General features: G+C 40.8%; 4 protein-coding genes across 11 annotated transcripts in view; 1 reads left to right on the forward strand and 3 right to left on the reverse strand.

The window, feature by feature from the left end:
• LOC111559126 (olfactory receptor 1L8-like) overlaps positions 1–13,097 on the reverse strand; it is a 397,653-nt gene that overhangs the window by 138,762 nt on the left and 245,794 nt on the right. The gene's annotated exons all lie outside the window — the stretch shown is intronic.
• Positions 1–13,097, reverse strand: part of LOC111557539 (olfactory receptor 1L8-like) — a 356,757-nt gene that overhangs the window by 97,865 nt on the left and 245,795 nt on the right. The gene's annotated exons all lie outside the window — the stretch shown is intronic.
• LOC105259623 overlaps positions 1–13,097 on the reverse strand; it is a 34,535-nt gene that overhangs the window by 17,523 nt on the left and 3,915 nt on the right. Inside the window, 1 exon segment of the mRNA XM_011288460.3 lies at positions 7,944–8,207. Within this exon segment, the coding sequence (XP_011286762.3) occupies positions 7,944–8,207 (264 nt within the window).
• On the forward strand, positions 1,461–9,160 carry LOC101092804 (olfactory receptor 1J4). Its single transcript, XM_003995829.2, has 2 exons — positions 1,461–1,958; positions 7,965–9,160. Exons 1-2 carry the CDS (start codon positions 1,461–1,463, stop codon positions 8,904–8,906), a joined length of 1,440 nt encoding a protein of 479 aa, XP_003995878.2. The 3' UTR covers positions 8,907–9,160.

Genomic DNA, 13,097 nt, shown 5'->3' on the forward strand with positions numbered 1-13,097 from the left:
TCTCATTTCAGAGTCAGTTGATTAGAAACCTTAATTCCATGCACACCTAACTCTCCCTTATCATGTACCATACCATGTCCCCAAGTTCTAGGCATTAGGATGTGGACATCTTTGGGGGTTATTATTTCTGCTTACCACAACTGACTAGCAGGGCTTGTAAGATGACAGGAACAGCCAAGAGGGATATAAATACTTGGCATATGAGCTAAAAACTTACTTTTTTGGCATCTTTTGACAATAGTCCTAATTTTTCATTACAGGATGTTATTATGTTGCATAGGGAGGAAAGGAAGCGTATTCAAAAATATATACTGTGTATATAATTTACAATGCTGTTGCATCAACACAACCCTCTATGTGTTGACAGTAGAAAATAAACTATAAATAAATTTGCATGAAATACTTGCTGGGAGTCAGCCTGATCTTTGCTTTCTCAACATGACATGAAATCCCAGGAAACCCACAATCACCAAGGAGAAGAAGCCTAAGTGATGTAAATGAAAATGTGTATTTTTTTTTAAATGTTTATTTATTTTTGACAGAGAGAGAGACAGAGAAAAGGGGCAGAGAGAGAGAGAGAGGGACACAGAGCGTCCAAAGTGGGCTCTGCGCTGACAGCAGAGAGCCTGATGTGATCTCAAACTCATGAACCGAACTATGAGATCATAACTTGAGCTGAAGTCACTCAACCAACTGAGCCATGCAAGTGACCCTGAAAATGTGTCTTTCCTAGGAAGTTGGAACAGAGAAGTCAGCAAAAGTGAGAGAGGTGGGAGTAAGGGAGAAGTTGGAAATGTGGGAGAGACACAGATTTTTCAGGATCTTTAAACCATATTAAAGTTGTTACACTGCAAATTTTTAAACAGGGGAAGAAGACATTTAAGTTTTAAAGAAGAACTACAGGTTTTTAAGAAAAAAATTTCTCTTCAGTGCAGAAGGGAAATGCATCAACATAATTCAGAGTCTCTTAAGAACCCTCTACTGAATTGATATAAACAAAATATATGTATACTGATGAATGTCCTTTAATTAAAACAATGCTAATCTTTGTGTCCATTTATTTGAAAAGTTCACCTCCCATCTGAAATTTAACAACGGGTGGTGAAGTCAAATCTTCTGAAGTTTGCTGTGCTGTGGTTGAGGATTTGGAATACTCAGCACAGAGCATTCTTGGGGCAATAACATGGCTGACACATCATACTCCATGGTCTGGTCCTCAGTGTCACAGATGCAAGAATTCTGGTTTGTAGGTGAACCAAGAAAAACTGGCTCCCAATAACAGTTCTTCAACAATTTTACTAATTCCTTTATGTGCCAACATAAAAGAAAATATGTCAAAAACAGGTTAAGTTTCCCACTTTCCAAAACACACATATTTTTCATATGACCACTAAAAATGATTATTTCAGAGTCCTTAATATTTTCAACCATGCTTCATTCCCAGCAGAGGAAAGAGTATCATGAGGAGGGAGAACCAGAGCAGCGTGTCCGAGTTTCTCCTCCTGGGGCTCCCCATCCGGCCAGAGCAGCAGGCCATGTTCTTCGCCCTGTTCCTGGGCATGTACCTGACCACAGTGCTGGGGAACCTGCTCATCATCCTGCTCATCAGGCTGGACTCTCGCCTCCACACCCCTATGTACTTCTTCCTCGGCCACTTGGCCTTCACTGATGTCTCCTTCTCATCTGTCACTGTCCCAAAAATGTTGATGGACATGCATGCTAAGTACAAATCCATCCCCTATGAAGGGTGTATTTCACAAATGTATTTTTTTATATTTTTTACTGACCTGGACAGCTTCCTTATTACATCAATGGCATATGATCGCTATGCGGCTATATGTCACCCTCTTCATTATACCACCATCATGAGGGAAGAGCTGTGTGCCTTACTAGTGGCTATATCTTGGATCCTGTCCTGTGCCAGCTCTCTTTCCCACACCCTTCTCCTCACCCAGTTATCCTTCTGTGCTGACAATGCCATCCCCCATTTCTTCTGTGACCTTAGTGCTCTGCTTAAGATATCCTGTTCAGGCATCTTCCTCAATGAGTTGGTCATGTTCACAGTAGGGGTGGTGGTCATTACCCTGCCATTCATATGTATTCTGGTATCTTACGGTTACATTGGGGCCACCATCATGAAAGGTCCTTCCACCAAGGGGATCTGCAAAGCACTGTCCACATGTGGCTCCCACCTTTCTATAGTGTCTCTGTATTATGGGGCAATATTTGGGCAGTATCTTTTCCCCAAATTAAGCAATTTCATTGACAAGGACATCATTGTGGCTCTCATGTACACAGTGGTCACACCCATGTTGAACCCCTTTATCTACAGCCTTAGGAACAGGGACATGAAAGAAGCCCTGGGGAAACTCTTCGGTAGGGCAACATCTTTATCACGGTGATTTTGCGACATTTATTTATTTATTTATTAAAAAAATTTTTAACATCTATTTATTACTGAGAGACAGAGAGAGAGAGAGAGCATGAGCAGGGGAGGGGCAGAGAGAGAGGGAAACACAGAATCCAAAGCAGGATCCAGGCTCTGAGCTGTCAGCACAGAGCCCAACTCAGGGCTCAAACCCACAAACAGGGAGGTCGTGACCTGAGCCGAAGTCAGACGCCCAACCAATTGAGTCACCCAGGCGCCCCAGTGTGACATTTATTTAAATCGGAACCTCCTTTTGGCTGATCTTGTGTATTTGATTTTCCATTAGAATATTTCTCAAAGCTTGAATGTTTCAAACCCTAAGACAAACGGTAACATGTTGATATACTTGGTAAATATTTACTGACCAGAATTTCATTCCCTTATTAACAATGCTCTCCTTTATAAATAACTTTTGATCAGCAAATACTAGGTTAGTTTTACTACTTATTTCTGCAACTTGGGGGGATTCATAATACAATGACATACGGTTGCACTATCCCTTGTTTAGGAGTTTTTGGAAGCCTTATATTTTGGGCCTATAATCTCAGGCTTTAACACACCCTAGAATCTAAAGAATTAGATATATCATTTCACTATACGCTCTTATGTATCCTAAACAGGTTTTATTTCCATCTTTATGGATCTATTGAAATCAAAGTATCCAAAATGCTTGTCACTTGAATAAGAGGAAGTGTATTACTCTCTGCCCATGGTATAAAATGTTACAGTACCACTCTGCAGATGGAGGGCCCTGTTGTAAACCAAGACTTGCCAGCTCCCCTTTGCCAGTACTGTGTGATAGTTGCTGCTTAGCCCCCATATACAATCATTAATGAAAGCATGCTTCATGCTGGCCTCCTGTGTAAATATAACCAAATTATAGTGCATAGACTCTGAAAGTGTTATTGCTTTCCTACAAATGCCACTCCAGATTTAGCACTGATTATCCATGGACATTCTACCTTCCCAGGTGAAGAATAAAAGTAAAGCTTGTCAAACTTGAGCATGCATTCCTGTCACAGGAATAAAGGTACAGCATAAGGAATACAGTCAATGGTACTGTAAGAGCGTTGTACACCGATAGGTGGTATCTACACTTGTGGTAAGCACAGCATGATGTATAGGGAAGTTGAATCACTTTTGTATACCTGAAACTAATGTGACATTGTGTGTCAACTGTACTCAAATTTAAAAAAAAATCCTGAAGGGTTTTTAAAACACAGGTTCCTGGAATCTACCACCATGAGTTCCAATTCAGTAGTTCTGGGATGGGACCGCCAAGTTTTCATTTCTCATAAGTTTCCATATGACGCGGATGCTGTAGATCTGTGAACTACAATTTGAAGACAAGTGCTGTAAAGACTTAAATCATGAAAGTTGTGGTAGTCTACAACATCCCAAGCTATGACCTAACTAGGGGAAACAAATCTGGCAGGCAAGGGTCAATGACGAGGTCTCTCCACATCTCCTTTTGGGCTTACATCCTGATATTTTTCCTAAGGACAGTGTTTGCTCAAAGTCTGCCCTTAGAACCATCTGTGTTAGAATAACCTGGCCCCAGATCTCATGGATGAGCATCTCTGGGGATGGAGCTGGGATCTGCCTCTTTAAAAACTCCCAGGTGATTCTGCTGAACATCAAAGTTTAGGGACACTGACTAGGGCTTCTGTCCTGGAGGGAGTAAGAAGAGTACTGAGCAATTAATACATGTTTAATGCATGTCTCTAATCAAGAGCTTTGTGCCCTGTCCCCTTGAGCTCTTTCCCTGGTGAGTACAGTGGAGTCTTCACATCTCCACTTCTAAAGCTGGTGAATTGAGCAGAGTAAGCTCCAGGCTTATGATTTTGCTTTGTGTCAGTGAGAGGGTTAGGACCACAGAAGTTGTAAGCTAAATCTGAACTCTGGGTGTCCTGTAGAGAAGCTGAGAAACCAAGTCCACACTCCCAGGAGCCAGAGGACTTGAGCATAAAGTTCAGAGCAGAACTGGGTATCTGTCATCAGGAGCAGGTGTGTGTGTGTGTGTGTGTGTGTGTGTGTGTGTGTGTGTGTGGTGTGGTGTGTGTGTGTGTGTGTGTGTGCATGCATGCACATAGACACAGGTGCTCATCACTTCTCAGTGCTCTCACTGAACCCACTTTTTATTACTAGTTCCTAAAGACAGGGATACCACAATCACCACTGGCCACTGACTCTTGGACCTTTAACCCTGAACCTTGGGGAAATGAGGAACAGAATCAGCTGGCTGTGTAAGATTAGTGGGCACATCCCCAGATTCAAGCTGGGGGCCCCATCTCATCATTCAAGTTCTAGCTGTCAGAATCTTAGTTCTTATTTGCTTAGTGTTAATGGTGCTTAGTTCATAGTTGTTCTTAGTGCATGCAGTGTCAACCAGCCCTTCCCAATGCTTCTCTCCAAAGTCCCTGATCACCACCTCCCCTTTAGACAGCACTGCTGTTTCCACCTAGAAGTATATTTGAAAGGCAACTTTTACCTAGAGAGCTTTGGTTCCTCTTTTCATTCACACAGCACCTGTATTACAGCTCTTCGTTAGAAGTTGATGATTTCCTCCCTGAAATCCCTAGTATAGTCTCATACATTCATTGAATGTGTCAAACCTTGGGCCCAGGAAAGATTTTCTACCTCAATTACATTTACTGTGTTCCACTGAAGATAAGACCCTGAGTTTCTTTGCTAGAGTTCTTTTCATTTTATATGGAATAGGAACAACATAGCCACATGTAGGACCCCTTGTTTAATTCTTTTTGACTCAGGGACTAGTATCCCAATTTTAGGAAGGAAAACCTGAGACTCCAACAGGTACAATGCCTTGTCCAAAGACATAGATCTGACAAATGGTGGAAAGGTGAGTTTAATCCACTCTGTCTGGTTCCAAAGCCCATGCTTTGCCTTCGACAGCACACAGCCTCACTGTCAAAGAAATATCAATTCTCAGTAAGTGGTGGTTGAGGTATTATTGACCAGAAGGCTGATTGCGGTGGAGTAAGAGTCCATATATGATCTTTATAAAAGGTTTATGCAGAAAAAAAAAGAGATATTATCAAATTGTATCCAAGGAATTTTTATTAAAATACCAAATCTCATAGACTAGATAAATTTACTAGTTCAGAAAGGAGTAGCCCTATTTATAAAGCATGAGGGAAAGCAGAGAAAATGGAGGGAAGGTGGAAGAAGTCCAGAAGTGTGGGATAGTGGAGGTTTCATTTTCTACCAGGCAGATGTAGTTGGCTCCTTGCCTGTATTCCCAACTTCATCATTGCGTCTATGGCCTTTGCCTGCATCAGGTCATAATCCCACAATGAAGTGGCTTTGTGGCACCTGAACTCTGCTCAATATCTGCCTATTGAGGGGAGGGAGCAGTCAGGAGGGAGAAATAAAGGGGTCTCATGACATGGAGGGCAGGAAACTAACATTGATTTGTGCCAACAATATGCATGGTGTTTCACCAATATTATTAATATTCACAATTTTCTCATGACTGAGGCTCATAGTCATATCTCCAATTTAAAAAAATTTTTAATGTTTATTTTTGAGAGACACAGAGAGAGAGAGAGAGAGAGAGAGAGAGAGAGAGAGAGAGAGAGAGAACGAGCAGGGGAAGGGCAGAGAGAGACGGAGACACAGAATCCAAAGTAGGCTTCAGGCTCTGACCTATCAAAACAGAGCCCACCCTATGTGGACCTTAAACTCACAGACTGTGAGATCATGACTGAACTGAAAGCTGGATGCTTAACCAACTGAGCCACCCAGGCGCCCCATCATATCTCCAATTTAGAGATAAGAAAATTGAGACTCAAAATGTGTCACTTGCCCAGAACTCACAAACATGAAATAGTATTGCCAGAATGTGAATCTATTTCTAATTGCATTGCTTGTCTGATTCACCACACTGCACTCAGACATGGGGCTCTATCTTTAACATCATAGCCAAAAGTCCAAAATGCTGGAGTGAGCAGACACAGATTAGGAACCTGGGCCAGGCACTCTTCTCTACTGGCCCACCTAGAACTCTCTTGTGTTGGCAGCTTTTCAGTAAGTTTAAAAAAGAAGATAGTATACCCACATGGAGTAGTAGTATGCTCAATTCATCAGCCTAAAGAAGCAAGGGATTTTAAACCCACCTGTATAAAGCTCTTCTGAATTTTTCTTTCAGTTAACAACTACTATAATGCAATCCTAACATCCTGCATTTACATACTGTATGTAGGCAGATATAGGCATTTGACATTGATTTTTGTCTTAAAGGAACTTTTAATTAAGACACAGTGAGATCATAAATATGTTTTCCTACTTACTTTGCAGGATTTGGTAATTTAGGCTTTAGACTATTTTAATGGGCAAATAGCAGTGGTTGAGGGAGAACACAAATAGATTTTGTAAGAAACAAAACTCCTGGACATGTGTAGAATTTTTACAGGGCTGATTATCCAGAGCTGTAGTTCAAGATGCCAAGAGCCCAAATGAGAAAGCTAAAAAGGAGAAGGGGGCATATCATGGCGCCTCTTTGACCTCTCTTGATAACAGCTCTTTCTCTTTTTTTTTTAATATTTATTTATTTATTCGGGGGGAGAGTGCAAGTGGGGGAGGGGCAGAGAGAGGGTGACAGAGGATCCAAAGCAGGCTCTGCGCTGACAGGCTGACAGCAGTGAGCCCGATGTGGGGCTCTAACTCATGAACCGCGAGGTAATGACCTGAGCTGAAGTCAGACGCTCAACTGACTGAGCCACCCAGGTGCCCAATAACAGCTGTTTCTATTATGAATTGTGGATTTTCATCGTGTCACGCAAGCTCATTGAATCATGAAGAAATTGGAAAATGATCTAAAGAAGTCCTGATAAATGTAATTCCTAGCAATAAATATATAACTGTCAGCAATATTTTTGCATTTTTAAACAGTGCTCTTGCAAGACTGAGCTCTGAGAATTTCTGAGTTCAATCGACAGATATGTTTCTTTTTCTTTGACCTTTATACATTATGGAAATTTTGGATATTTGCTTTTGATCCACTTACCTTTGGGAAGATGGAATCCCAATTTGTTGAAACCTTCTCCTTATATTTTACTTATTAATGGATTTGGAGTCAGATTTCAAAATCTTACAACTTGAAAGTTAAGTCTAACCTGACAATTGTCTTTAAACATACAGAAATGGAAGAGAAATTAGGGAGATTTTAGCTTAATAGTTCCTGCTAAGACAGTGCAAGGCTTTCTCTTTACTGACTAGACACAGCTATGAAAATACGTTGTGGCCTGGGCTGCCTGTCCCCTGGATGGTGAAAAATGCCAGTTGAGCCACTTTTTCTTCTATAGCACACTGTCTTCTCTGTTGGCAAATTCTCTCATTTTACATGATAAACACCATCCAGTTTTTAAAAATTTGTTGAGACATGGCAATGCGGACAGACACTGGCATATTCACCAGTTAAAAGGATCTCATTTTTATCTGCCTGAGGTTAAATTAACATCTGTTGATTTCTGCTTTTTCACTGTCCTTTTACCCCGAGCAGAAGAAGGTGAACATGAGGCCTAAGAACCAGAGCAGCGTGTCCGAGTTCCTCCTCCTGGGGCTCCCCATCCGGCCAGAGCAGCAGGGCATGTTCTTCACCCTATTCCTGGGCATGTACCTGACCACGGTGCTGGGGAACCTGCTCATCATCCTGCTCATCAGGCTGGACTCTCGCCTCCACACCCCTATGTACTTCTTCCTCAGCCACTTGGCCCTCACAGATGTCTCCTTCTCATCTGTCACCGTCCCCAAGATGCTGATAAACATGCACTTTCAGGATCAATCCATCCCCTACACAGGCTGTGTAACACAGATGTATTTTTTCATATTTTTTACTGATCTGGACAATTTTCTTCTCACATCGATGGCATATGATCGGTATGTGGCTATCTGTCACCCACTCCACTATACCACCATCATGAGAGAGGGGGTGTGTATCTTACTAGTAGCTGTATCTTGGATCCTGTCCTGTGCCAGTGCCCTGTCTCACACTCTCCTCTTGGCCCAGCTGTCCTTTTGTGCTGACAATGCCATCCCCCATTTCTTCTGTGACCTTGGTGTCCTGCTCAAGCTCTCCTGCTCAGACACCTCCCTTAATGAGCTGGTCATTTTCACAGCAGGTGTGGCAGTCATTACTATCCCACTAATTTGCATCTTGATCTCTTATGGCCACATTGGGGCCACCATCTTGAAGGTTCCCTCTACCAGGGGGATCTGCAAAGCCTTGTCCACGTGTGGCTCCCACCTCTCTGTGGTATCTTTGTATTACGGAACAATCATTGGGCTGTATTTTTTCCCTTCATCCAGCAGTTCCAGTGACAAGAACATTATTGCCTCTGTGATGTACACAGTGGTCACTCCATTGCTTAACCCTTTCATTTATAGCCTAAGGAACAGAGACATGAAAGGGTCCCTGGAGAAACTCCTCAACAGGCCAATAGTCTTATGTCAGTGACATCTGCTCATCTTTATAACAGACATAGGTAATCACATATCCCCAGATGCTAGACCGCTAATCTTAAGCCTAGCATGGAATAGGTGCTCAGTATATATTTGACAACTTCAATTACATTGTTACAGTTATTCACTCTTTGCCTACGAACTCTTTAGTAGAGGCTGTGAATTCTTAGTTGATATTATTGATTGCTACTCTTGTCTATTAGATTGTGATATCATGTAGCTAATACAATGTATGTTTCTCCCCTTATTTCCTGGGAATTTATTAGTTCTTTTCAAAAAATAGTTTATTGAGGTATAATTGACATATAAATGTTATATGTATTTAAAGTGTACACCTTTATGTTTTGAGATGTATATGTTGTGAAATGATTGCCATTTCAAGCTAATTGATATACCTATCACCTCCACATAGTTAACATTTTGTTTTATTGTTGTGTGTGTGGTGAGGGAATTTAAGATACATTCACCTAGCAAATGTCAAGTATACAATACAGTATTGATATCTGTGGTCATCTTGCTGTACATTAGTTCTTAAAAACTTTTTCATCATGCATAACTGAACTTTGTACAATATACTAGGTGAAATCAGTCAGACACAGAAAGACAAATCCTGCATGATCTCACTTTTATGTGGAATCTAAAACAGTCCTATTTAGAGAAGCAGATATAGAATGGTGATTGCTGGGAGCTAGGGGGAAGGAGAAATTGGGTGATATTGGAAAGTTATTCTTTGAGAAAGAAGCTATAAATGAAATCAGGAGGGACTCAATACATTTTAATTTATTTGTCATTTAGGATAGAGTAAATACCAGAAAAATAGTGAGACTTTCTTTTTTTTTTTCTATGAACCAAAACCTGTATTTAAAAAAAATCAGTGGTTAGAAGTTATCAGGGACATTTTATATGCTTTTCCTTCATGATATAGAACTGTAAATACTTTTAAAGTAGGTATCTCCTAAACCTTTTATTTTTTTATTTTTTAATATGAAATTTATTGTCAAATTGGTTTCCATACAACATCCAGTGCTCATCCCCAACAGGTGCCCTCCTCAATGCCCATCACCCACCCTCCCGTCCCTCCTACCCCTCATCAACCCTCAGTTTATTCTCAGTTTTTAAGAGTCTTTTATAGTTTGCCTATCATATAGATTCTGTCACTCATTAGCTATTTTGCAAGCTACCTACTCTACGTCAGTGTGTCTAGACCTTGTCGTACACAGCTGGATAAAGACACAACCTCCATGCAAAAGAAGGGAACAGTCTAGTGGTGTAGAGACAGGTGAGCTAAAAATATACAGGAATATTAAAAAGTGCTTTAATATAATACTATTGATAATAATTGTGCTTATTGAGCATGTTACTGTGTTGGGCATGCAATTAAAAGCTTTATCTGTTATTATCTTTTTTAGTGCTCATAATAATCCTATGAAGCATGTACATTATTATCTGCATTTTTCAGTTGAGGATAATGAACTTAGAGACAATGGCCTAAATATAATAAATGGCAGTAGCATAGGGAGGATATAGTTAACGCTGCCTGGATATCACCAAAAGCTTTACAGAGGAGGTAGTCCTGTAGCTGGGTTTTGAAAGATGTTCAGGATGATGATGCCTAATGAGAGAAATGGCAGTCTTGGCAGAGAGAACAGAGTGAATGAGGGCACTGAAATAGCATAGTTCAGGAAAATGTAAAAAGTGGGTGTTGCTAAAGCATATGTGTGTATGAGTTGAGGGGGGCAAGAGATGAGTCTAGACAGTCAGATAAGGACTATATGGTGAAGGGGTTAGGATGTTCTGTTGGGGACTTAAGACATTGCCTTTCAAGTGACTGGGCACCATTTGCTGGGGATGGGGTGCAGTAGGGATTAAACCTGGGGAAGGTTACATTTGTATCCTAGAAGACTATTCAGGTAACAAATGTACCACATGGGTTGGCAATGAATTGGAGAGCCTAGAGACAGAGAGCTCAATCAGAAGGTTATTGTGCATCCAGGTCACAGATGATAAAGGCCTGAATGAAGACAATGGCATGGGGACAGACAAAAGAATATCTTAGAAGGTAGACTAGAGTGGTCTTGGTTATTAATGGGAAGTAGGTGGTAGAATAGGATTGTTCTGGATTTCTGGTTCTGTAAACTGATATTTAAGAACATAATGAAGGCTAGGCACTTTGAATAATTTTGATCAGGCTTTAAAATCTTTTAAAAGTGAGTGGCACTTGGGTAGTTTAGTCAGTTGAGCGTCCAACTCTTGATTTCCGCTCAGGTCCTGATGTTGCAGTGCATGAGATTGAGCCCCACATTGGGCTCTGCGCTGACAGTGCACAGAGCCTGCTTGGAATTCTCTCACTTTTTCTCTGCCCCTCTCTCACTCGCTTCTGACTCTCTCTCTCAAAATAAATAAGTAAACATTAAAAAAGTCTTTTAGAAGTGAGGAAACAAGATTTTTATTAAATATATTTATTGTCAAATTGGCTAACATACAGTGTGCTCTTGGTGTTGGGGGTAGATTCCTGTGGTTTATCGCTTATATACAATACCCAATGCTAATCCCAACAAGTGCCCTCCTCAATGTGCATCCCAAATTTTCCCCTCCCTGCCCCATCAACCCTCAGTTTGTTCTCTGTATCTAAGAGTCTCTTATGGTTTGCCTCCCTCCCTCTCGGTTTGTAACTCCTTTTTTCCCTTCCCTTCCTCCAGGTCTTCTGTTAAGTTTCTCAAGTTCCACATATGAGTGAACACATATGATATCTGTCTTTCTCTGACTGACTTCTTTCACTTAGCACAATATCCTCCAGTTCCATCCAACTTGCTGCAAATGAAGAGGATTTCATTCTTTCTCATTGCCAAGTAGTATTCTATTGTATACATAAACCACATTTTCTTTATTTATCACTTGATGGGCGTTTGGGCACTTTCTATAATTTGGCTATTGTTGAAAGCACTGCTATAAACATTGGGATACATGTGCCCCTATGAATCACTACTCCTGTATCCTTTGGATAAATTCCCTAGTAGTGCTATTTCTGGGTTGTAGTGTAGTTCTATTTTTAACTTTTTGAGGAATCTCAACACTGTTTTCCAGAGCATCTCCACCAATTTGCATTCTCACCAACAGTGCAGGATGGTTCCCGTTTCTCCACATCCTCACCAGCATCTGTCGTTTCCTGAGTTGTTAATTTTAGTCACTCTGACTGGTGTGAGGTGGTATCTCAATGTGGTTTTGATTTGTATTTCCCTAATGATGAGTGGTGTTGAGCATCTTTTCATGTGTCTGTTGGCCATCTGGATGTCTTCTTTGGAAAAGTGTCTATTCATGTCTTCTGCCCATTTCTTCACTGGATTATTTGTTTTTTTAGGTGAATTTCACAAATTCTTTATAGATTTTGGATACTAACCCTTCATTCAATATGTTATTTGCAAATATTTTTTCCCATTCCGTTGGTTACCTTTTAGTTTTGTTGATTGGAGGAAACAAGTTTCTAACCACCTGTTTTTTTAATTTTTTATTTATTTAAAAAATTTTTTTTAAATGTTTATTTTTTGAGAGACAGAGACAGAGTGTGAGCAGGGGAGGGACAGAGAGAGAGGGAGACACAGAATCTGAAGCAGGCTCCAGGCTCTGAACTGTCAGCACAGAGCCCGACAGCCCGATGCAGGGTTTGAACCTGTGAATCGTGAGATCATAATCTGAGCCAAAGCTGTACACTTAACCAACTGAGCCACCAGGTACCCCACTACCTGCTTTTAAAAAAAAAAGGTTCCAGGGGCTCCTGGGTGGCTCAGTCAGTTAAGCATCTAACTTTGGCTCAGGTCATGATCTAGAAGTTCATGAATTTGAGCCCTGTGTTGGGCTCTGTGCTGACAGCTCAGAGCCTGGAGCCTGCTTCAGATTCTGTGTCTCCTTCTCTCTACCCCTCCCCACTCATGCTCTCTCTCTCTCTCTCAAAAAATGAATAACCATTTAAAAAAAATTTAAGATTCCAAGCAAAAGGCAGGCAAATACCATAAATAGGCAAATTTGAAAGCTCTTCATTATCACCCCCAACTCAATCCCAATTGAAAGCACATCCTACTCACATGACACTACCTACATGAAAAGACTTATAAATAATTTGTATTTACAAATAATTCAGGGTGAATTATTTTATTGTCAACATCATATTAACTCTACTTAAAACGGGTGA

This window comes from Felis catus, chromosome D4 (genome assembly GCF_018350175.1).
Source record: "Felis catus isolate Fca126 chromosome D4, F.catus_Fca126_mat1.0, whole genome shotgun sequence".
Classification (NCBI taxonomy): domain Eukaryota; kingdom Metazoa; phylum Chordata; class Mammalia; order Carnivora; family Felidae; genus Felis; species Felis catus.